Source organism: Excalfactoria chinensis, chromosome 5 (genome assembly GCF_039878825.1).
Source record: "Excalfactoria chinensis isolate bCotChi1 chromosome 5, bCotChi1.hap2, whole genome shotgun sequence".
NCBI classification, from domain to species: domain Eukaryota; kingdom Metazoa; phylum Chordata; class Aves; order Galliformes; family Phasianidae; genus Excalfactoria; species Excalfactoria chinensis.
This window is the reverse complement of record NC_092829.1, coordinates 11,302,256-11,327,315: the sequence shown is the minus strand read 5'-3', so window position 1 is coordinate 11,327,315 and position 25,060 is coordinate 11,302,256. Positions and strand designations below refer to the sequence as shown.

Genomic DNA, 25,060 nt, shown 5'->3' with positions numbered 1-25,060 from the left:
ACAAACACTTGATACATTAAAAAAAACACATCTAGCTTTTATCGGTTTATACACTTAGGTCTCTATAGATTAGCTATGAAGCATGACATATCCAACACATGAATCCTGATTTTAACTTCCCAAGTCCATTATGAAGTAGTTCCATAAAGTTCCATGGGAGGGGAAAAAGCTTTAAATAAAGAACGGAAACACGCAATGTGAATATATTCATTTAGATGCAGGTCCTGACGTTCTACTGAAAGAGTTACTATGAAGAACAAATACCATCTATTTAGTTACCCTCTCTGTGAAAATATTGTCAGAGCTGGCAATCAGGGTGATGACCACTGCAAAAACAAACAGCGGCATGTTGAATTTCATGTTTCCTCCCGATGCTGCTATTCCTAAAGAAAAAAAAAAATATTAAAAAACATTTCTTCCCCTTCAGCGTTCCAAAGCCTTCTTGGAGACATTTGGAGGATATCTCAAAATAACCAAAAATATTAAAAAGTAACAGTGATTGCTGCCAGATTGTCTGCAGCCACTGTGGAAAGAGACAGACTGTTATTCTAGTCACCTAAAACACTATCAGACTAGAAGCCAATTACACAGTATGGCAACCGGATAAAGGGGGGAAAAAAAATCTCCAGCAACAAGAAAAAAGGCTTCTAAATATTTTTGTCTCTGGAAAGCAGTGATATCCAAGGGTTCACATCTCATGTTCAGTGTTGCACGAGAAAGCGCAACTCCTGATGCCCCCAGAGGGGCCTTCACACTAATAATTTCCTCATCGTGTTTTTGGACGGGCTTTAGAAGATTAATGACTCTCAAATCTCAACCCAGACGTTAGATGACTCCTCCACATTTGAGGGGGCTTATTTTTATTTGGACAGGATGAAGGATTAGATGTAGAAAGGGTGGGTGCCTTTCCAGCCGAGAAGCCATCACAACCTCACTCCTGCTATCCAGCCTACACAAGCATTAACCTCCTGTACAAGAATAGGCAGACTATCAGAGACTACACCCCTTACCCCATTCAATCATGAAATGCCAAAGCTCATTTATCAGAGCTCCCAATCTCAGAAAAGGCACTGCCTTTAAAAGGAGCTTAATACCTGCTTCTTTACCAAGTGATGCAGTGTACAAGTCCTATTACTGTAACATGCAATAAAGCTTCTGGATAAAGTCAGAACTAGAGTTAAGTTTACAAAGTATTAAATTTGCATTTCTATGTATGCTACTATGTTTCATGCAAAGAATTGATGTATGTGCAAAGACATGTTGGCCAGCACATTTCTTTGTACAATTAGCCCTTCTATCTCCCGAGTAAGAACAAAATCATTGAATCACTGGATATAATCAGAGTGGGCTATTTTGATGTTGTTTTTTTGGATTTTTTTTTCTGAAAGACACCACCTCTAAGTTGAAATAAGCTGCCCATCTGAATAATCTACTATCCACTATAGTGGAGTCACTATAATACCTAACTAGAAAACAGTCCTTGTTTAAATCACTTCTCTACATTTTAACTAAGCACTGTACACAGCCTTCAAGTAGTGACAGACCCATGCATAAGTTTCATGTGTTTATAGATGCAGAGGTGGCTGGATTTCTGTGAAGAATATTTCAAGTACTCACAAGTCCAAGGAAAAGTAACAGACAATCTCTGTATCAATATTACTAAATCAGATTTCAATATTCTCAAAAACCTCTTGTGTTCTGCTGAAGTAGAAACAGCTCTATTTCTATCTTGGGAAAACATCACAACAAGTGCTGAGATTATATTGAGGCCATCACTCCCCACCCCTGCAACCCCAAACCCAAAACACTATGAGTATTAGAAACCAAGTTAAAGCCAAAGACAGTTTAAGCTTCCATCCTGTTAACTTTCATTCCTTTGAACAAAAAGCCCAAGGGTTTGTTTCTTTTGACCAAACAATTTATTTCCTCCCCTTCTTTGCAGATTCTCCCCTCTTTCCACTGTACTCATTAGCATGGGGAGATTTTGTTACGAGCCTTGTTGGATGCTACTTGATGGTTTCGGGCCAATGTGTAGGTGTATGAAAACACAAACACACACCACACACACATACTTTCAGGGCCAGAAGCAGGAAGATCTGTCAGCATTTGCTGGTTACTGTCCCTTTCCTAGTTCTGGAAACCCTTTGAAGCAGCAGCCTTGAAGAGAAACTCCTCTCAGTGGAGCAGCTGAGGCTTTAACTGCCCTAAAGCTAAGTAAAATAAAGAATTCAGAATGGAGGATCCTAGTGATCTACAGGGAAACAAGAATTCTTTTTTTCCATTGGACGTATGCTGCCTAACCTAACAAGGGAAAGCCAGTTCACCATAAAGGATAGGAGATAAAACCAAAGATTATTTTACTTTGTAATAACATTTTATAACTACAGAGGCATGCTTTGGAATTTTCAAACAGCCTGATTCATTAAGCATTAGGAATCAGATCCACAAATGTACTCTGCTACATGATTTTTCTTATGAAAGAAAGACAATCCTACTCCACAAAATCTAATCTTAAAATTAAAGACATATTGCAGGACTGAAACTTGCTAATCTAACAGTCTTGCTTATTCTTTATGTCAGCAATTTTTATTTACTTTCTGCCAGTATACACACAAGAAATCACCGTTCCACACTGTTATGGGATTCAAGAAGCAGAAGCAGACAAGAATGACTCCTCCTGGTACAATGGAATTTAACTACACCATCTATTTTTTTGTACCTTCTACCTGAAAAAAAAATGTGTTTAGTTGATGAGAAAGCAGTGGCATAACAGACATCTCAACCATGACAGCAGCTACTAACTTGAGGGTCTGAAGGACCAACAGCCCACCTCATATGGACATTACCATTTATTAAATGGAGGCAAGGCAGTGACCGACTTTTTAACACCCGTTTCATGAAATACAGGATATTTCTTTATTTTTTCCAAAAAAAGAAGCCAATTAGTTATGACACAAAATAGTGACCAAGTTTCCTCTACCTTTTCTGTCCCCTCACAGAGCTAGATGTAGACCCCATGGGGCTGAAGGACCAAAGAGAAGAGCAAACAGGCTGAGAATGGGCTTGTTTTGCAATGAGGCAGCCCCCCAGTCACCCCTCAGACAAACTAAGCCTATACCTCCTTTGGTAAATGGCCTCACAAAACATGTGTTGTGTTCATGCTGAGCCTGAGATTGATAGATTTGGATTGTAGCTCATCATGAAGTTACAGTAAGACAACTACAGACCTTTGTAAGGAAACTTTATTATGTCTGCATGTGGGGACTTATTTACTCGTTTGATTCTGTTTGAAGTTCAAAGTTTACTTTGTTCATTTTATCTAGTGCAAGATAACTATGCTTCATGCTCAAATTCATCACAAACCTCCACTTCTGATTCACTGAATCACAAACTACACATAAAATGCTTTGATGGAAAGCCTGAAGTTAAATGCTTCAGGAAGTCAGGGACAATACCTCCTATTCACCACCACTCCTCTTCCAAAAGAGCTTCCTAACAAGCACTAACATTACACAGTGTGGACAATGCTCTGGTACCTGTGAATCGGCTACTCAGGTAAATCCACTTCTGTGGAAGCTCGGACTGTGACAACTAAGCTACTGCACTGCACAAAGGGACACTGCATATTGGACAGGCTAAGTCCTGGAGCCAGTTGGAGTAGGACTACAGCACACACAAAAAACTAAGAACTATCACTTCCTCTTCAACTTACATTCAAGTGATAGCACAAGAAAATAAACTTTGGTTTACTTAGCAACATATCAATCTCCTACTGTGTGGAGTATTAGCACTGAGTCTGACTGTAGAGGATAATCCACTTTGTAATTTAGTTAAATTACTAATTTTAACAAACGTAAGTCCCCTGTATAATTTCGCAGTGCTTAAAGAATACATCCTTTGAGTATTCCATTCTAAGAAACATCAGCTTGTTATCATATTTTAAATTTATGGAACATTTGTAACTGCTGTTATATCAGGAAAAATATTAAATCTGCACATTAAGTACAAACTTTATATGAGAAAGTATACTTGCAAGTGCATGATGATCTTTCGGCGTCTACTGAGGCACTCACTTCCACAAAAGACACAGACAGCATCTCTGGGGATAAACTCAACTGCCCCAGAAAGTGCAACTTGGTTAAAAAATAGGAATAAAAGCAAATAATGGAAAAGCAAACAGACAAACAAAAAAAGGCTCTGCATGCTATTGGCTGTAAAAACAGATGCTTATCTGCATTCTCAACCAGGAGGATGATTGAGAACCCTATCTTCAAAAAATAAAAAAAGCCTTTAAAGACCACAAGACTAACAAGAAAATGTATTATTCCTCCCAAATGTGGTTTAAACTGTGCAGAAACACATTTTGCTTAGTGCTGGCATATAAACTTTGAAGTACATCTCCGTTTCTCTAGAGGAAAGAGGGCATTTAGGCTAGTAAATGATATAGATCACAAATGAATGCTAACCATTCAGAATATAAAATAAATTAAAACCTACCGATTTGATCTTAACCACAAATGTCCAAAGAAAGATGAGATCCTCATCCAAACCAAAAGATATATTTTACCCTGCCTTGTCCCCATCCAATTTTAAAACATTCTGGCTGTTAAGAAATAACAGACACCACGTAGGATGTGCCTGCATTTTGATCTAGGCCAGCACGGTCCAACTGGCACCCATCGGCTGAATCTGGACCACAGGATGCCTCCATATGGCCTGCCACCTTTTCCTTGGAGGAGCTAGGGAACAGCTGTTTGAGGAGCAAATGCTGCCCAAACAGCCCAACACCTCCCCCTGTGTCCGGCTGGCTCCAAGCCCAAAGCTGTCGCCATGCTCCAGTGGGAGGCAAGGAGGGAACAGAGGAAGAAGGAAGGAACCCTCCTACCTCTGCAAGGTCTTGAGCTCTTCATCTGGCCAAGACAAATTTAGATACACATAAGCCAGCAAAGCCTGCAGCTGCTTCTCTCATAGAGAGGGGAAGCCACAGGAATGGCCCAACAAAGCCCTAGGATGCGCTGTTATTGTCACCATATCCAAGGGTGAGATATACCAGAAGTGACATACATACATACATATATATATACATATATATATATATATCTCAGGATATTGGCCCAGGTTTACAAAGTCTAAACCACCTTACAGTAAATACACTGAACGGTACAGTACAAGCAAACGATCGACCTTCAGTTTGCTGCCAGCAAAACAGATTAATACAGTACTTTTGCCCCTTACAGAGAAGAAAAACACAGAAAAACATAAATATATTCTATCATTAGCTGACTATTGATTTATTATTGATCAAGCAGAACAACTCAGCTGCTGAAATTTGGACAAAGCAAATATAAATAGCAACACTATCATACCTCTGTAACTGCCCAGACAATGAAATTTTAAATCTCTGCTAAGGCTGACATTTATAGCAGATAAGTAAATAAAGAGGAAAGATACAGAATTTACAACAGTGCCATTTCTTTTCCCCAATGACACTGACATTACTTCTTGAAAAAAAGCTGTTTGATTGGCATGCCAATGAGTATAAATTAAATGGGAGAAAATACAGAGTTCTGAGGACCTGGCTGCTATTTGATCAAAACTGTATTCTGTTTCCAAATACTTTTGGTTGCGTATTAAACTCTGTAGAAGCATTAAAATATCCTGTATCTATTATATCGATATAAAACAAACAAAGAAAAAAAAAAATCCAGCTTCCAAACATTTGCCTAAATAGAGCATTTTAAAAGTTACCATGTTTGTCTGCATTTAACTCAAATGTTATTTAACGTGTGAAAGTTACATGGCTATATCTTAAAGCTAAGTACAGACAGAAACCAGACATTCCACTTGACACTGACCTGGAAAATCATACACTGTACTGGAATAGTATAGATTAGAAACAGTATGGAGAAATAAAACAAGACTGGCTCTACCCAATCAGCTTCATTCTGAAATTCTTAGTTATTGATTGACAATCATTCTTTATTCACTGATTTTTATGCTACCCTTATGCAAGAGTAAGTTACAGAAAGGAGATCCCATGATAAGCATTTCTTAATAAGTTAACTCCTACTGGCCAGAAAAACCTTCTGCCAGGATGCACTGTACTCATTAAAGGCACCTCAGTTTATTGGCAAGAAGGAAAACTTGCTTCCTAACTAAGTTAACATTTCTTTTAAGCAAGGCAGCTTAACAAGTTAAAAAGAATGCATACGTAATTAAAACATGACTGAATTAATTTAATCCACAACCAGAGACCTTTGCCTCTATAAATCAGATTATAAGAAGGTAGCTATTTGCAAGCACCTGGAACTTGACATTTCTTCTAAATTTAAGTCAGCTATTAAAGTACATACTATTGCAAGTCCTTTATAAACAAATGCTGATTTTCTTTATGTTATTATATATTTTTAAAGGTTTTGCTACAAAGTACTTAAAGTGCCGTGTTATGGCTTAAGTGCAACAGGTTACGGTTTGAGCAACAGGTATTTCCAGTATTCTTCCATTCACCCAAGTGGTCAAATTAGCCAAATGAGAAATGGCTCAAGCTTCAGACTCAGAATGGTAGAGATTGGAAGGGACCTCTGGGTTCATCTGGTGCAACCTCCCTGTTTAAGTAGGGACACACAGAGCAGGCAGTCCAGGACCATGTCCAGACAGCATTTGACTTTCTCCAAGGTTGCAGATCCCAGTCTCTCAGGGGAACCTCAGACAAGCAATACTCAGTCGTCCTCACAGTAAAAAAGATGCTCTGACCAAGTTTCCTGTGTGCCAAGTGGATCACCTTCCTCAGACTGCTGCCAATGCTTCTCCTAATGCAGCCCTGGACGCCACTGTCCCTCCATAGCAAAGACAAATTACTGGCTAGTGTTCAACTTGGCCCCCAGCACATTCACAGATTGCTCATGAAGTTCCTTGTCAGCCTGTTTCTTCAGTCTGTTAAATTCCTTCTGAATGGCAGCGCAACCCTCTGGTGTTTCAGTCACTTCTCCCATTCTGTGTCATCAGCAGATTTGCTGAGGGCACTCTGTGCCCCATCACCTGGCTGCTGGCCAGTCACTAGTGGCATTCCTCTGGGCTCAAGTCTAGAGTTGGTTCTGTTCAAGATTTTTATCAATGAGTTTAATGCAGTTGAACACATCCTTAGTGCATTTGCTGATGACACTGAACTAGGAGGTGCTGCTGAGTCCCTGGAGGGATCAGAGGCCTCATAGAAGAATTTTGATAGTCTGGAACATTGGGCAATTATCAATATGAAATTTAACACAGGTGCTGGGTTCTGTACCTCAAACAGAGTAATGGTGAACATATGTGAAAAGAGGGCTCAGGAGGAGAGGGACCTGGGGGTGCTGGCTTCAGCAGGCTCAGCATGAGATAGCAGCACACCATGGCAGCAAAGGTTGAAAGATGCACTTCAGGATTCATCAAATGCAGCACAGCCAGCTGCTCAAGAAGAGGTCATTCCCTCCATATTTACTGCTGTTACAGCCTCACTTTGAATATCATGTGCAGTCCCATAAAATAAGAAGGATGTTTAAGACACTTGAATGCGTGCAGAGAAGGGCAACAAAGCTGATAAAAGGGACACGTCCAGCAAGGAGAGACTGTGAACAAACTTGTTTTGTGTTGGAGAAAAGGAAGTTAAGATGCTCACTGCTCCTCACCCACATGAGGGGAAGCAGAGAAAGAGATACCAGATTCATATCCCCAGTCACTGATGACAAGACGTAGTAACAGCACAAACCTGCATCAGGGGAAGTTCAGACTGGATATTAGGAAAAATGTAACTGTGAGCACGGTCAAATACTGAAATAGTCTCAGTAAAGAGATGGTTAATGCTCCATTACTGTGCTCAAGAGGCATTTAGATAACACTTTTAATAACATGCTTTAACTTCTGGTTAGTCCCAAAGCAGTGAGGCAGTTAGACATGATGATCTTTGTAGGTCCCTTCCAACTGAACCGCTTTTTTCCTGACATTTATTAATGAATATGTTGCACGACACTGAGCCAGTACTGAACCCTGGGGTACACTGGCCTCCAACTGGACTTTACAGCCATACAAAGGCTCAACCAGGTCCTCCTTCCTGCCCTTCTGGAATATAGAAATGGTACTTAGCTTTCCTCCAGTCCTCTGACTTCTTTCCCAGTCATCATAGCCATGCAAAATTTATCAGCAGCAGCAATGGATGTGCATATTCCCAATCAGCTTAAGATTTCCCAGACTGATACTCTGGCCACTGGTACATCACTTCCCCCCCCCACTATCTCCAAGACCTAGGATTCCTGAAGGCTATTAATTCTTCGCCTCTACTTTCAATCTCCTTTTTACAAGATCACTCACCTAGCTGACCAAAGGAAGCCTGCTGGCATAACTGATTCAGATTTTAGCAAAGCTTTCCATATTGTTTCTCACAAGTATTCTTGCGGACAAAACGTCCAGCAAATCAGCTAGGCAAAAACATAATGCAACGGATGAACAAGTGGCTGACAGGTCAGGCTCAAAGGGTTGCAATAAATAGGGTTACACTTGGCTGGCAGCTAGTCATTATTGGGGTTCAACAGGGCTTTATTTTAGGGCCAATTCTCATTGCTTTCATCAATGACTTGGATACAGGACTTTAAGATGCACTAAGTAAGTTTGCAGCCAACACTAAATTGCCGTTAATCCCTTTGAGGCTCTGCAGAGAGACCTTGCCAAATTAGAGGGCTGGGCAATCACCAACCACATGGAGTTCAACAGGAACAACCTTTACCACATTTGCAGTGTCCAAAATGATTAAATAGTATCATGGTACTTCCATCTGCTCTAGAAACATTCCATGTCTTGTTTTGATTTACACAAGTTTCTCTTCAGTAGACTATAAACAGTCATCCAGGTGCAGCTGTGAGAAAAAGTAGAACAGGAAAACCACTGCATACTACTTTTTAAAAAAAAGACTCAAAGCATTTATTTTCTTCACAGATATAATCTTACTGTGAATGTCTGTAAACTATATGGCTCCCTCTTGTGCTTATTATGCCACATTTCAACCTACAATATATATTTTCTTAAATACGAAGCCATAAATATTTGGACTCTATTCACCCTTTACTACACGTGCAGTGCCCATAAATGTTAATGGAAGTCACACACGTACCTTCCAAGGGAAAAGAGAACCCTGCCGTTTACTAAACTCCTCTTTGGAATAAACTACAAAAACTTAAGACAATGAATCTGCTATGATGAAAGTACTCCTCTGACCATTCACTGTATTTTGATAGCAATGCAGAGGCCAAATACACCTTTAAGGCACATCTGCAAGAACTTTCAACTATTTTTTAGTTATCAAATTACATACATTTAGAAAGGTGTCAGTGTGGTTTATAGACCCTGGCTAACATGCTCAAAGGTTTATTTTTGTCTACTCAACATCACACCTGTTTCTGCTTATCAAACCAGACCACAGTTTGGCTTGCAACAGCTGTGAAATGCATAAATCTGCCCATTCCTCATGTGTATCTGGACTATTCACTTTGAGAAAGAGTTAGAACTGCAGTGCTCTGAGAAATCCACCATCACTGACAAGCTCGTGAAATAAAACAGACCAACACTTGTCAAGTTGTTTAAATCTGCACATGTATCAGAAACAGAATTATTTTAATAACAGTCTAGCGATCCTATATGGAAAGACAATGAAGCACTTAAATGGTTTAACCCTTTTCTTCCCCTAGTCATTACAGACATTTTGCAGACTAAAAATGCTAGTTCACAGATTAATCCCTTTTTCAGTGTCTCCAGATATTAAAAAAAAAAAAAAAAAAAAAAAAAACTCACCCTCTTATTTTAAGATTCTACTGATTTCCTGTGGTAAAATGAACCATAAAGAATGCAAATATAAGACATTTGTAATGCAAAATGGGTATTTAAAATGTTTTAAAAAACACTAAGACTGCACACCTGAAGGGAAATCAAAATCCTGGTCAGAAGCATCAGCTTTCCTTAAAATACTTATTCAAATGTAGCAGTACTGAATGAAACAGTACGCAAAAGTCCCATGTTCACTTTCATTAAGCTTTTGGAATGCTCTGCCCTTCATAAGAAAACAGTTCTGCTTTGCCTTCTTTTCATTTTCATGATGAATCTTTTTCATCACTTTTCCCCTTTTCCATATGTTCTTGAATTTCCAAACACCACATTACCCTTTGTGTTAATATTTTTGAGTCAAATTTGTTTATAAAATAAGAGCACATGCAAGATGATACAAAAATTCACTTTCTCTTTCCTAAACAATGAAAGTAATGCTTTGGTTATGCGAGAAAAACAAAAGAAGGCATCCTGTGCATGGTTTTCCTCACTATTTCAAACACTATAAGCTCTTAAAAATATGAGTAGAAACAGTGATCAAGTAGTATTAAAATCTTCCATGACTTTTCACCAAAAGCACTGATTAGTACTTAGTACATTCACTTGGCAGTCCTGGATAGAACTATCTATCTTTCTAATGTGAGATTTTTGCTGAATGCTAGTAAGGAAGTATTCAGTTGAAAATGTGGTTACCTAGCATGGCACCAAATAATCAGAACGTACCTAATGGTTTCCCAGTAAATATTACTACTCAGTTTCTAAAGAACAAGTAAAATAAAGCACATCCTATCTGATCCATGTTCATGCTCATGTTAATTTTAAAACAGTAGGTATGTTATACAAAAAGCATTTGTTAGGAGGTTAAGAAATATCTGGTACAGTTTTTTTGTTTTTTAATCACAAATGACCAGAACCTGTATGTTTAATATTTCACATGAAAGACAATGGCACCACACTATATTTTTTCTTTGGTATACAAATAGGAAGCTTAGAGAGAAGAACATAATGTATTTAAAACCTATTTCCACAAAGTTATCCATTGCAGCAGATGAAGCTGAACTGTACTGGTCTCAAAAGTATCAGAACAGTTTCAGTTGGAAGGGACCCTACGAGTATAAAGATCAGCTGTCAAACTATCTTGGGGCTGACCCAAATTTAAAACATATCATTAAGAACACATTATCCAAATGCCTCATAGACAGGCAGAGAGCATCAATCACCTCTCTAGAAAGTATATTCCCGTGTCTAACTAACCTCCTGGTTAGTTTTCCCTGATGCCTAGTCTGAACCTTACTGCTTTCAGCCATTACAGTGTGTCCTGTCAATCAAAGGACAAAGGAGAAGAGATCAGCACTTCCCTCTGCCCTTCTCCTCAGGAAGTTAGAGAAAGCAGTGAAGTCCCTTTTTCTCAACTTAACCAACCCAGTGTGTTCAGGTGCTCCTCACAGGACGTCTTCCAGCTCCTTAAACAGGTTTGCTGCCGTCAGTATCAGTATTGACGCATTCAAGTATCCTAACATCCTTTTTGAGTTGTGGAGCACAGAACTGCATGCAGTATTCCAGAAGAAGCTGCATCAATGCTAAAACAGTGGAAGAATCACTTTTGACCAGATCATTATGTTTAAAGCACTCCAAGGTACAGTTTTCACTCTTGGCTGTCAAGCCATGAGGGCACGCTGCTGAGAAACCGTGAAGTACCATACCAGTTTTGTTGCAATTGATAATATAAAAAAGTGCAAAAGTACAGTGTATTTAAAGCCTCTTACCACATACAGAAAACCATCATCAGGTTTCCAAAGACAGTCTGCCTCTGAATTTATCCTACTTATGTTATTTTCTTTGCTTAAGCTGTAGCTCCTCTTACCCTAACAATCAACAGCGTGGCCTTTGATACCAAATATGAATTATTTAGTGAGATATTGCTTTGATGACATTAGCTTAAATGTTAAACAAATTATCTTTGATTAGCTTTAAGAAATAATAAGAGAAATAGAATAACTTGGCCATCCTTAAACAGATTTTGTTAGTCATAAAACTTTCATGGGCAAAAAACGTTTTGTCAAACACTCAAACTATTTTTCTACATAATATATCACATGCCATTAAATCACTGTATACTATAAACATTCTTCAGTTGTTTGTGTCACCTTAGTATCAGCTAATATACATTCATCAATTACTTCAATCACTGAGAAGAGGTTCAGAAGTACTGGACACATGGCAGTCCCAATTCGGATTGTCATTCTAGATCTTGTTTCTCTACAGAACTGTATTTTTATTTTCTTACTGTTGTAATCACATAACCTCTCACACTGACTAATGCTGCTGTAGTAGTGTTAGGAAATTGTTAGAACCAACCACAGATTAGCTATCTGAGTAAGTATCCCAAGACCATGAAAAGCAGTTAGAAGAATTCAGTAATGTTACTCTGATAACGTTACAGGAGAATATAATGTTCTGTGTTTTCCGACCTCTCCTATGGCCAAAAAGCATCTCTCTATTTCTGCACATTTGTGGAAATTCAGTACATCATTATGTTTTTTATACAGATACAAAAAGCTTTGGATGATTGGACACTGAATCTGACCCTGACAACAACACATCTCTATTCACCTACAACATTATATCAAGACAGTCAGAGTAACAGTTCTGTCTCAAAAGCTCAATTTAAATCATTACTTCAGAAGATGATGAAAAGCCCAAGAATCTCACAGGCTCCCCGTATTCAAAGTGTTACCAGATGTGTTAACTTATTTAAAACCAATCAAAGTAATTATGTTTAATAGAAGGGAAAGCTACAGGTAAACCACAGCCCTTGAAAAGGCTACATATGCAATATTCTCTTCCATCAATTAAAAATTGTTTTTGCTTTGACTACTGTAAACTACATTTTTCAATGAATCAAAGGAAAAAGTTGTATGAGAACTTTGGAAGTCATTGAGCCCAGCTACTCAGAGGGAAACATCTGGAATCTGTCTACCACAAGGAAAAAGTGAAAGAAATAACTGGACCACCCCTTACTTCCTCAGATTGAACAAGTTTAGTGTGTCTCTCTTTGCACAGAAGGGCTAAACAAGTGAGGTCTTAGCCCTTCTCTGCACTCACTCCATTTTGCCAGTGTCCTTGTGCTGGTGGGCCTAAGAACATACAGTACTCCAGGAGAAATCTCGACAGCACCAAACAAAAGGCAGTAATCACTTCTCTCAACCAGCTAAATACATTCTCATATATTCACAAAACTACTGAACTGTGAATTTTTAAATAGCAGTTCAGAAAAACAGCAGGAAGTTGCTTTGATGATTCAAACCTTTTAAGAACAGTACACTTTCCCTATTACTAAGCATCACCGTTTCCATACCTTTCTCAATCATGAGATGAACTACATATATATACTATATTTAAGATGCTTACCTGAATGACTTTGTAGAAATATGCATATTGTCGAGCTGTGTTTTTATATTGGCTAAAAACATCATGTATGGCCTGAGTTGACCGAAGATACTGTACTTCATCTTCTTCAAAGTAGAGAGGAGTATCGTATTCATTGGGGAGAGTCTGGATGTAGGGCATCCAGAAAGAGTTGGGGTTGGCTCGCTCACAAAGAAGGTGGAATGCCAATGTTATATTGCCCATGGCTTGAAGAATTCGATCTTGAGAATACAAGGAACCTGAATTAATCAAAAAGGCAAAGCACTAAATTAATCAGCCATGGAAAATATCACCTTACACTCACTTTTAAGTTAAGATTCTGAAATAACATGTAAGAATCCCCAACCAAGAAGAGTTTTTTAGCTTTCTAAAACATTTGACCACCTGCATCGTATTTTGCTACAAGTTATTTGAGTTAGTAAACACCTCCTACAATCACATGGCTGAAGACATGAAGCTAGAAAAATACATAGTGTCTGAGAACATTTCATCTTGCAGTATGATAGAAACTACATGATACATTATACAGAGAGCACTGTACTTGCTACATATGTGTTCAAAATCCTGGAATACATCAAATATACCCAGTACACTGGGACAGAAACAGAAGTAAGCTTTTTCCACTATGCTCAAGCTGCTGGATATGCCAATCCTGATGGTGAAGGTAATCAAGTCCTGTGGTATAATAGATCAGATAAATAAGAGACTTAAATTAAATGATCTCATACTTCTTAAGATCTTCCTTAATATCTTACCTAATACGGAGTTTTTAGCTGACTCAACTGTCATCAACAGCTTTCTAGGTACCCACAGAAATAACTCTTCAGCCTACAGAAAGAAAAAAAAACACACAGAGAGTCAATTAGCATTTATATGATGTGTCAAGCATTACGTATACATCATTAAATTGCAGGGTTTTCTTTTTTTTTTTTTTAAATGAGAATTACTTCACAAAATTCTTCTTTCTCTTCCACTGAAAACTAAACACTGCAATAACTGAAGTGTCCAGATCTGCATTACACAGAAGTTAAAACAGATATGTATATTACAAAATAAAGGGCTTCACTTCCTAGATGCCAACATGTAGGCTGTCCACGACATCCTCAAAACATACAATATCCATTATATTGCTATTAACTGTGCGATCAAATATTTTTTCCCAGTAACCTTTTCCACTGCCCCTGATTTTAGGAGAATGGTCTTGAGATTTGAATCCTTATCAGTCAGCAGCGTTAGTCTTCAGATCATGCTGCTAAAGCCCTAGAGTGAACATAGCATACTCATTCTCCAACATTCTTTCTACAGCAGCTGATTGTCTCTTCCCATCCTCCATTTTACAGATGGGAAACAGCTGTAAAAAAAAAAACAGCTTAAATGCTGACCATTCAATAGTTCCATCTATTTTCCTTACCTGACATTTGAAAGATATTCAGTATGGGGTTTTGTTTTGTATTTTTTTCCCTTCCAAATTCACTAGAAAATAAGTATCACGGTACCTTCTGCGAGGCAAAAAGACCAGTGCTTAAAAGTAATGTGAAAGAGAAGATACTAGAGCAGTTAGAAAGTATGTGAGCAGGCTACATCAATAAGGTAAGAGCACTCCTGCAATTAGGTAATCATTATGGGCAAACAAGGATAAAAGACCAATAAATTCACAGTACTATTCAACAAAGTAATATTCAATTTTATTAACATTTTATTTCTCAAGCACACAGTTAAGCTTTTCAAAATAGCAGTTTCATCAACAGCCAAAATACGGAAGAACATGAATGTTTCAGAGCTCAGCAGCTACGTTTCAAACATAATTTGCTAATCAAGTCAAGTGTTCACATGCTCACCTTTATCTCTCTTGTTGCTTTCAAACCAAAACCCTCCTCTTCAAAGTTAGCTATTTCAAAACCCTCCGTGGATGCTCCGTTCTCAGTTGCCCATTTTATCAATTCAGGGAAATAGTCATCTCTTTTTCCATCAAAGACAACAGACAAACCTATATACAAAATGTATTAACATAGCTGAAACAAGAGGATCTAGAAAGATAAATACGGATAATATAAAGGTACATGTAAACAGCTCTCTGATACCTTACAGCACTTCTACTTGGAAGAAGCTGAGTCCAAACTGTCCTCTATTAAGCATTACTCGATAGTAGACAAAAGTCATACTTAGATAGGAGTAAGCCAGTTTTGCAGCCTCACTTTAAAAGTGCAGCCATTTGAACAGAGCTGAGCTAAAATATGAAACTTCCCCCCTCTTCCTCTTGGAAGAAAATATTTCCCAGCTGAAAATATTTCCCAGCTTAGTATTGATGATAACACAATCACCACAACATATTAATACAGTCTTGAGGTGGAACACATTGAAATTTCATTAATTGAGCACTGGAAATAAAGGTATGTAGATGACAAGCTCCTTCTCTTGCATCCACAGCATTTGGCTTTTTCATATAGCACACGGATTTGCTAAAGTAACTAAGAAGTGATCAATCCCTGATATCACAGTCCTTCCAAACTGCAGACACTGCTTCTCCAAAGTGCATGTGGTCCACACCACTGAAATCACAAGTTTCATTCACTTCCTCAGCTTTTCCTTTAACCTTCATCTAATTGAAACCTACACATTATGGTTCCCAGTTAGATCCTTCCACACCTCCTTAAGTTCTTTTCAGTCCAAATTCTAGAATCAGATCACATTAAAATTGTTCAAAAGCCCCAGAAATGCTCAGGCCATTGTATGAGTGACAATATGCAATCAGAAAATCACTCACATTCAAAGATATTTTGGTTAAGCACAGTTGTTAAATAGATCTTAGTGTGAGAAGAGTTTTAGAAAAGAAGAAGTCATGTATTTGAGAGTTTTATCCTTGAAATCACGCCTTTAAAATTCCAGAAACAATCAAATCTGGGCTCATCATTGACAATGTAGTATAAAAGAGGTACACTGATAAATTCTTTGTTTTGAATGTAACGAGAATGTGGCGCACAATAATTTGCTTGTTTTTAACCAAGCTAGCATTTTTCTTCATTTCATACGCATTTCATTAAATTATTTTCTGTGGAATATATTTAGAGATTAGGCTAGCCAGGCATACCTAGTAATGCTAGCTGCAGAACTTCTGCAGAACTTCATCAGATTGTTTCATCAATTCACAATCCCATTCCTACCTGTTTAAAGCTCATTTTAATCCCAAAAAACTATGTAGTATAAGTTAAGTTCAATTCAAAAAATAGCTTTGAAAGACACCATACTATTCATACTCACTATGTAAAAATGTACATTAGAAGACATTTGTATGGCAATAGTGTTGTGGCTGAGCATCTTTCAAGGCAAAAAAAAAAAAGTGTCCTATTAACAAATTCTACTGCTGCCAACAGATTTTTGCCATAAATAGTTCTGCCCTTTTGGTGCAGGAGACACAGCAGAAAGCTCCACGCCAACACTAACTCTGTTCTTGTTAACCTGAACTATGTTTTACCAGAACAAGTGGATTACATTGTAGAAAATAGGACACATACCACAAGTTTATAGAAGTTACAGGACTGTAAAAGAATGAATCGGGTTCAATATACAGTTACAAGTAGTATCATTTATTCTTTGATGTGTCCTCTGCTGGTAACTACAGTTCAGGGGTTTAGAAGATCTTTTATGAACTGTGAGTTTTATACATTAGTCAATATATATTTTAAAAGGGGCAAAAAGCTCCTAAACGGAGTCCTGTGCTTCAAGCAAATACACAAAACACTCAAGCTTCATGCAGTCTGGCTCTTTCCCCACCCCTCCACCATATAAAAATGAGGGAAGAAAATGGTAAAGACATTTTCTGGTATTTCCAGTCTGAATCCCAAGTAAAAAAAAGATGGTTCTTAGACAATAAAACAACTCTCTGAAGAGTTTACTTTTATTGAATACTAAGTGGAAAATATAGAACTTACCAATAAAAACAAAGCTACTATAGAAATAGCATCATTAGATCAGTAAGCTATTGCAGAACATAGTGAAAGCAAACTGATCTAATCTGAACAATAAATATACATTAAACTTAGGAAAATCATCAATAATAGCCCGTATAAACTGTGATATCGTAAGTATGTACTTAATTTTGTGCCTGGTAAACAGCAGATAGTTGTCTATTTTGTATATTTATATACTTCCATTTTATCTAAATTTAATGCCATTGTTTTAAACGTAGAAATCATTTCCATGGCCAGTAAAAGTGCTCAGATTAAAATACTTACTAAGTTTGATTTCAAACGTTCCATAAAAAGTCAAAAAAAAAAAAAAAAAAAAGCAGACAATCAGAAATCAAAGAGGCCTATTATTCTCAAGTGGTATTTTACTTTAGTCCTTCAAATTGTCACCACAATCTCAAGCTGTCTCTTCTAATTGTGGGGAAAAAACAAAATCATTTGTCTGCGGTATTTATTCATAAACACAAATATTAAAATTGCTAATGCCAGCGAGTACGTTCATCAGAACATTTAAGACACTTAAATATACAAAGAAGCCACATATCAAGAGAACTAGTATTTTTGTCCCAACATAATAGAATGGCACAATATTTATATAACCACAACAAAATCTCTCTTTTAGCTGTCAACAGAAACAAGTCTTAGGGCAAATTAGTACTGCATGAGCCAACCATCTCTCACAGTCTTTCACACTTACCCTTTTGTTTCTTGCGAATTTTCTCAACAAGTGAACGAATCTGTACATATTCTTCCCATTCCTTACCAGGACCTGGGGTAGGACTGCTGCATTCTGGAAAAAATGCCAAGCAAAAATACTTTATATGTATATTTTAACATCAGATAGAAGGTCACAGTTTCACAGTATCTTTACCTGAAGCTTAGCACTAGTCCTTTGAATGTGTTTACACAGTGAACACCATCTCTGCTGCTAAAAACATCCTGGTTTTTTGACATGTAATTGCTGGAGACTTTTGAAATTTTCGTAGTATAACTCACCCGAGTTATTTTACTTCCATCTGCTTGTCAGATAGAAGAAACAGCAGGTCTTTAAAAAAGGCTTAGAAGAAGAAAGACGTTTAGAACCATAACTTTTGTTTTCTATAATCATCACAATTTACATTAGTCTTTATTACATTTTTACATATGCATATTACATTACTCCTACTGTAAAGAAAGCAGATAACAGTATCACAGAGTTTATCTTCAATAAATGAAGAATTCGCTAGTCCATCTGTTTGATCTACCTAGTTAATAGAATGCTCAAAGATGCATACATACTGGAAGGATAAGCAAAACAACACTTAGCCAAGCTTCAGTGTTAGATTAAATCCAATGTTTCTGACAGTGTTCTAAATGCCAGCGTGTGGATCTGAGCTGCATAAATCCAAGTGGGCAGCTGAAGATTACTTTGTTCAACTGATTTGCAAATCTTTCCGTTGAACAAAATATGGAAGCTTGACAAAAAGAACAGCTGATACTTGGCTTTGCTTAGAAAATTAGATCTATATTTTATTTTTGGTAGCAAAGCACAGGCCAACTGTAGCATAAGCACAAAACTGCTCTGCCAACTCCTTGTCTCCTCTTTATGAGCAATGCTAAGAGAAAACTGATTTTTCAAAGGCAACATGCAGATGTGCCCAGGGTATGAAAATGCAGACCTGCATTTCAACCACAGTGTAGCTTCACTACAGATGCCAATGACAATAAGAAGCATGAACAGTATCTTAACATCATCATATGAATTTGTGTTCCATTTTTCATGTTTTGTAGAAATAAAGGATAAACTGCAACGTCCTCAACAAGTGAAATAACCTTTGGTCTACACACCAGACCTGAGCTCCACGGAAAATTTCTAAACAGCGATAAAAATAAGTATTTTTACTTAAGACAAAAGTAACAGTGCAGCTGAGTTGTGGTGCTGCTTTCCACTGTTAATTTCTCCACTCTGGTATCAGTTCAAAGTGCTGTTCAAAAAGCTTAACAGAAATGGTGTCATTCTTGAGGTTTACAAGAAAAATGCTTTTGACAAAGCTGCTATGTTAAGTAATCCACAGCACTTCTTTTTGTTTAACTGCTCTCACCGAGTGTTTAGGCTTGAATGGCGACAGTCAAAAGCTGCCCAAATATGCTGTGTTTCATATACAAACATAATAAAGCTGTAAAGTAAAACAGATATGCTATATGCACTGTAATGTACAGTAATGATATGTAGATATCTTTTATCGTTACAGTATATGTAGTACTATGAAATACTCCTGTATTTGAAATCAGTTGCAAGGTTGGCCACTTACAGAAAATTAAGTAACTGTTAAAGAATGATTGAATATTTTCGATTATTTTGCATGTCACTCCTTTTCCCAGAAAGGCAATAAATGACACTTACTTTGCAACAGCTCACTAGTCAGATTCAACAGTTCCTTCGGAGATACCGTCGCTGTGGCTCCTGTACCTGACTTCTGTGTTTTCACTCTGCTTTTCTTCCCCATCTTCCAACTAAAACAGATTAACGAGCACACCATCACCAACTACTAAGAAATCAAGCAGTACAGTTGAACAGACAGCAAGACAAACAAAATTCTTTCCTTGGCTGATACTAAACACAAGAGTGAGACAGACTGTCCCCAAGGACATGGAGAATATGAAGTCTGGGGGCACAACAAGGCTTCTTTTATCTCCCTAGCAGATAGAGATTAGAGGCTCAAACAACCCAAGTTCGCTGTTTCATTTTATCAGTTCCCCCTTGAGTTGCATAATTTAATTTTCCAGCATCTCTTCTACCATGACAAGCCCTTATGTGCAGACTGGTAAGAAAAGACCCAATAGATTCACATCCTTTATAGTTTTCAAAGGGACATCCACAAGCAGTTTATTACACATGCTACAAAACTGGGATACTTCCTCAGGTCATAGGAACGCAAAGGGCAACATTCATTAGGATACCCATGTGAATTTACATAGAGTATGTAAAATCCAGCTTCTCAAATATGATATAAAGAAAAGTATTAAATGATGGTAGGTATTTACATTACTGTTCTAAGTGGATGTTGTTTTAGAGACTAGAAAGTAATCTCTGGCTGAATATGCTCTTGTACAGTATAAGATAGAAGAAAGTCAAGGCTTAAAAATCAACAACATACATCCATATTATGTAGAGAAAAACAGCTTAGCTAAGCAATGCTACCTGCCGTATTTAACCAGTAGATGAGTATCCTGATAACACAAGAACTGATGATAAGCACACGGTTTTTCTGTGAAGCTACTTTTTGTAACTTGAATTGTATTCACATCTACAGTTCACAAAACAGATTTTAAAGTTTAATTCCGATTCTATAGAAGATTCTGGAATTTCAAACTTGTAACTTTAAAAATATTTTTTAATTTGAAAGAAAATTCCTGAACTTAAGCATCTGCATTTTTGCTTATATTAAAACCACACCTCTGAAAAAAAAGGAAGTATAAGCCTGTTTCTCATAACAGCAGTGAAAAGACATGCCGTCCGCCAGTACATGAATGACTGCAGGGAAAGCTCTATAAAACATAGCTGCATAACTTGCAGAGAAAGAAGCCTTCAGGACTGAGATGAACTGCAAACTTCATAAATATCCGAGGCAGTAGCACAACATTTCAATTGAGGGGGTTTTTGTTTGTTTTTCTTCCCCCCAAGTTCACTTCTCTTGATGTTTTCTGGTTAATAATTTTTAAGCGCAATGCCATGTTCCCTTCCAAAGGAAGGCTGCTTAAAATTCCTGAAATCATTCTGCAAAGAGAGAGTAAGCTGACAGCAATGATGAATAAGCTCGGTAATACACAACACAGCCACATTTCCAAATATAGTGTATCAGCTGGCTTGGAAAGAAGGATCATGCCAAAACACTAGCAGTGAAGGGTGTAAATGATCTTTTTACCCCTTTTAATACTGCTGTCAAAAATGATCCATCTCCCCCCCTTAATACTGCTGTCAAAGAGCAGTTGTGTTGTGTAAGACTTTGAACTTTTTTTTTCCATATCTCACACAAATGGTATTTTAATGAGCTGTAAAATATTCTACCCTCGACTTACAGCTTTAGAGTGAGCGTGTACACCTAACAGCTTTAGTAGGTAACCACGAGAAGTCTGTATGAAAATCCCAAAATAAGTTGTTGGTTTTTTTTAAAACACAGAGATAAAAATACTACTTAACATTTCCTTTCAGAAAGCTAATACTTATGATATGAGAGAACTCGACCACATCACAGGGCCACATTTCCGTATGGAAGCAATGTGAAGCATGGATGACAGGAATATGGATCTTAGCAGACAGTACTTTAAGGGGGAAAAGAACACTAGAAGTATTCCACTCTTAACTATTAACAAAAAACCTCAGCTCTTCCCATTCACAAGACCACCAAAAAGTTCATAGCAGCCTTTACAAAAACACAACTGCAGTTAAGTTTAATAGAAAAAATGTCTATGACAAGAAATTAAACTATAAAGATTTCTTCTCACTCACCAGGTAAAAGTAGAAGCTTGTAAGCTTCTACCTTGTAATTATGCTCAGCAGTGAACATAACTGCGCTAAGCAAATACTGTATTAGCTTTAAATATGTTACCACTAGTTTTTAATAACTCCAAAGCTGTCTCTTTCTGTATCATACACACCCTTTCAGAGATCCCAGAACACTTACAATGCTCTCCGTTCCCCTCCTCAGTTTTTTGTGGACTCCATGCTACCCTCAGAGGCCTCCCCTTCTAGCTGGGTGACATCAGCTTTTGTAAGTCTGGCTACATCTAAGCACACTGAGCGAAACTACCACCATTCATGTTGATTGCTGGGCAAACAAGCCAAATAGATATCCTGTTCTCAAGGCAGCTCTCCCTTGAGCAAACTGACCATATCATGCATGAACTCTTCCACTCTGAAACTGGATTGAAAACGTCCAACACACTGACTGATGAAGAAGGAAGAACAACCAGCAGACAGAATTGCAGAAGCCTCATTTGCTTCAGCCATTATCTTTTGAGTTACAAAACAGCAAACAAGCTACTCAAACTTCATTGAGCTTTTATAACAACCACCACGTCTGGAATTCCCACAGCAAGAGTTACCTGTTTAAGACAAAGGGAGCACCAGCATATTTCTAATGCAGTGGAATATGATAACACTGCATCACCTTTGGTTCAGATCATTGTAGATGCCAATTACATTATGTCTTCATTACATAAGTTCCCACCCCACTCATCTCTTCTTGCCATACACTAGCACAGAAGGTGAGGGGTGCAAATCCAGAATGGGTGTTAGAAGGACAGACATGAGTTGATGGGGGCAGACAAGGAGAAGACAAAGGAATTCTCAAGATATGCAAGGAGCAATGGGAGGTGAATACAGTAGGTGGTTGTGGGACACGATCCTTGGCTGCACTGAGAAGGAAGACAGATGAGTAGGATGTACACAAACCAGGCTTGCAATTTTATTTTTTTTCCCCAAAACTGACTGACTAGACCAACTCATTTTCCCTTCTACTTCTGTTAAGGAAGCGCATAAACATCTTATATCAACATACAGTGCATAAGGGATGTGCTTATAGGCAACTGATATCAGTTATCCCATCTGTAAGCAGGAGAATGCACTTTATATTCTATATGGCCAGGCTGACTGGGAACCTGGCCTTTTGTTTCCAATACTAGAGTTATGGGTTGGGTTTCTGTTTTGTTTTTAACTTGAATCTTATGACTGCTGGTAAAGATAAACACATTTTAGTGAATAGAAAGCATGAAATCAAGAAGTGTAAGAACAGTGTAGGTGGAGGAAGATATCTGTGATCTTTAAGAAAAATACAGTTTATACACTTACAATGAATGCTACATTTGCTTGTAAAAACCACCTACATCATGTCACTTGGAAACCATGTTAACTCTCATCTCTCTTAAGGTATTAATCTAGATGTTCCCAGTAAATAAATGGCTGTTATAATTTCAATGCCTTTCCTTTCAGCTCTCACTCATCTTTGTTGTGCTATATCCCTTGTTGCTATTACCTTTCTCCCAGCACTGTCCTTACCTTTTTTTCTTCCATTTCCCTTATAAACTTGTCTCAAAAGCTCTATGAAATACAGTCTCATTACAGTTCACTATGTAACTTTTCTCCAAAATGTTTCTGTAGTTGCATTTAAACTGTAATCTTGTAACAATGCAGTCCTTTCCTCCAACTTTTCAAGGGCATTTGAAATACTACAATATTTCAATGGTAACAAAAACTAACTTAGGAAAAACCCTTAAAAGATTGATGGTAAAAAGCCCACACCATTTCCACTTAAAACAGCATTCCTTTCTGAATGCAATGCAAATGAACATTTCCCAAGAACTCCCTTTGCCAAAGCTCACATTATTCCATACATTTAGAGCTAGCTTTGATACCTGCTGCTTGTGGCTAGAATCCACACTCAGAATCAATCCAATGCACAACCCAGCAAATACAGGTATCTCAGCATTTCTCCCTTTCTCGTGCCTGGTCTCTAGCATCAATGCTGGATAAAAGTCACAGGACCTCTACCTCAATCTTCTCTTTCTGCAAGCTACCTATCCTACAGAGGCAACAGCCTGATCAAACAACAGTTGCCACATCCCCTAGTATCTCCCTGTTTCTATGAAGAAAAGTTGGGCAGCATCCATCTTCTCCCAAAGGGATAGTGAGAAGTTTCTCTGCCTCTTTTCATGGAGTATTATTTTCATCCTTTGCCTTTTTTTACTTCTTCGCTCCTGCCAGACTTTTACCATAGGAAGAACCATGACAGCAACCAAGAACAGATACTTTTGGAGCTACAAGAAAAGCACCACGAAGAGGGATTTTTCTTCAGTATGTTCATCCAACTTCTTGTGGTCTAGGCTGCAAAGAAGTAGGCTTTCTTTCTTTACAAGGTTATAAAACTCCCCAAGCCAGCTTCTCCTATTTCATACTGAGTTTCATTTTTATCTCCCTTTGAAAGGCCTGATTTAGACATACAACCCATTTGTAATGGGACTGCATAGTTCCTCTCTTAGGAGAAGTGAATGATTTGTCCCCACGACTTCTCACCAAGAATAGCCTTCCCAAGAAAAGCTCTCTGCAAACTTCGTGTTTTTTCATTCAGATATTTCCTCTCTATGCATTTCCTCCACTATTAGCAAGCAGCTGGATTTCACTGCCCTCAGGAACCCTTTACCTCTGCTTCTTCTCCCTGTTGATTTTCTTTAAGAGATCTGTCAAGCTGGTAGTTCTGAGCCTTGTTGTTCCTTAAAGAAAGCACAGTATTGTATCCAAAGTATAGGCATCTACAATTAACTGAGTAACGTTTGAAAACAAAAGAAACACTGAATACCAGCAAAATCAGAGAATAAGAAATATCAGACCAACACTGAAAATTTAACTCAGGTTTTCACTAATGAAAAGAACTTGGCAACAAATGGTTTGAGATCCATGCCTCTTCTCTTAACACCTCCCAGTGAATATTTTTCTTCTTCCTAAAGTATGAGCTTGAATACAGATACTGCAAATGAATGTGTTACTATTTCAAAAGCAGTTAACATCAACTAAGTATATAAAAAAAACACTGAGAACACTGTTGGTTTTGTACTTAGAAAAATCCAGTTCCTGCAAAGGAACTATTTTCCAACAAGATGCTGTTTTTACTTAATTTTACAGCTGGGCTCTTTAGGAAGGCATAAGATAGTCACGTGGCTGACACATGTTTCAATAAACCCTGATGTAAAATACATTCTGATTCTTTGTGAGAATACTTCTTACATGCTTTAAGCTCAATGAGCTGTTTTGCTATGGTTACACGACCCAAAAACAACCCCTCAGAAGA

At 37.7% G+C, this 25,060-nt stretch overlaps 1 protein-coding gene across 1 annotated transcript in view; it reads right to left on the bottom strand.

The window, feature by feature from the left end:
- The window catches only part of SETD3 (SET domain containing 3, actin N3(tau)-histidine methyltransferase), a 53,402-nt gene that overhangs the window by 18,113 nt on the left and 10,229 nt on the right, over positions 1–25,060 (bottom strand). Inside the window, exons 2-6 of the mRNA XM_072338797.1 lie at positions 19,621–19,730; positions 17,935–18,027; positions 15,111–15,259; positions 14,028–14,100; positions 13,255–13,511 (exon numbers count right to left, since the gene is read on the bottom strand). Coding sequence (XP_072194898.1) covers positions 13,255–13,511; positions 14,028–14,100; positions 15,111–15,259; positions 17,935–18,027; positions 19,621–19,723 — 675 coding nt within the window. The 5' untranslated portion in view covers positions 19,724–19,730. The remainder of the gene's footprint in view (positions 1–13,254; positions 13,512–14,027; positions 14,101–15,110; positions 15,260–17,934; positions 18,028–19,620; positions 19,731–25,060) is intronic.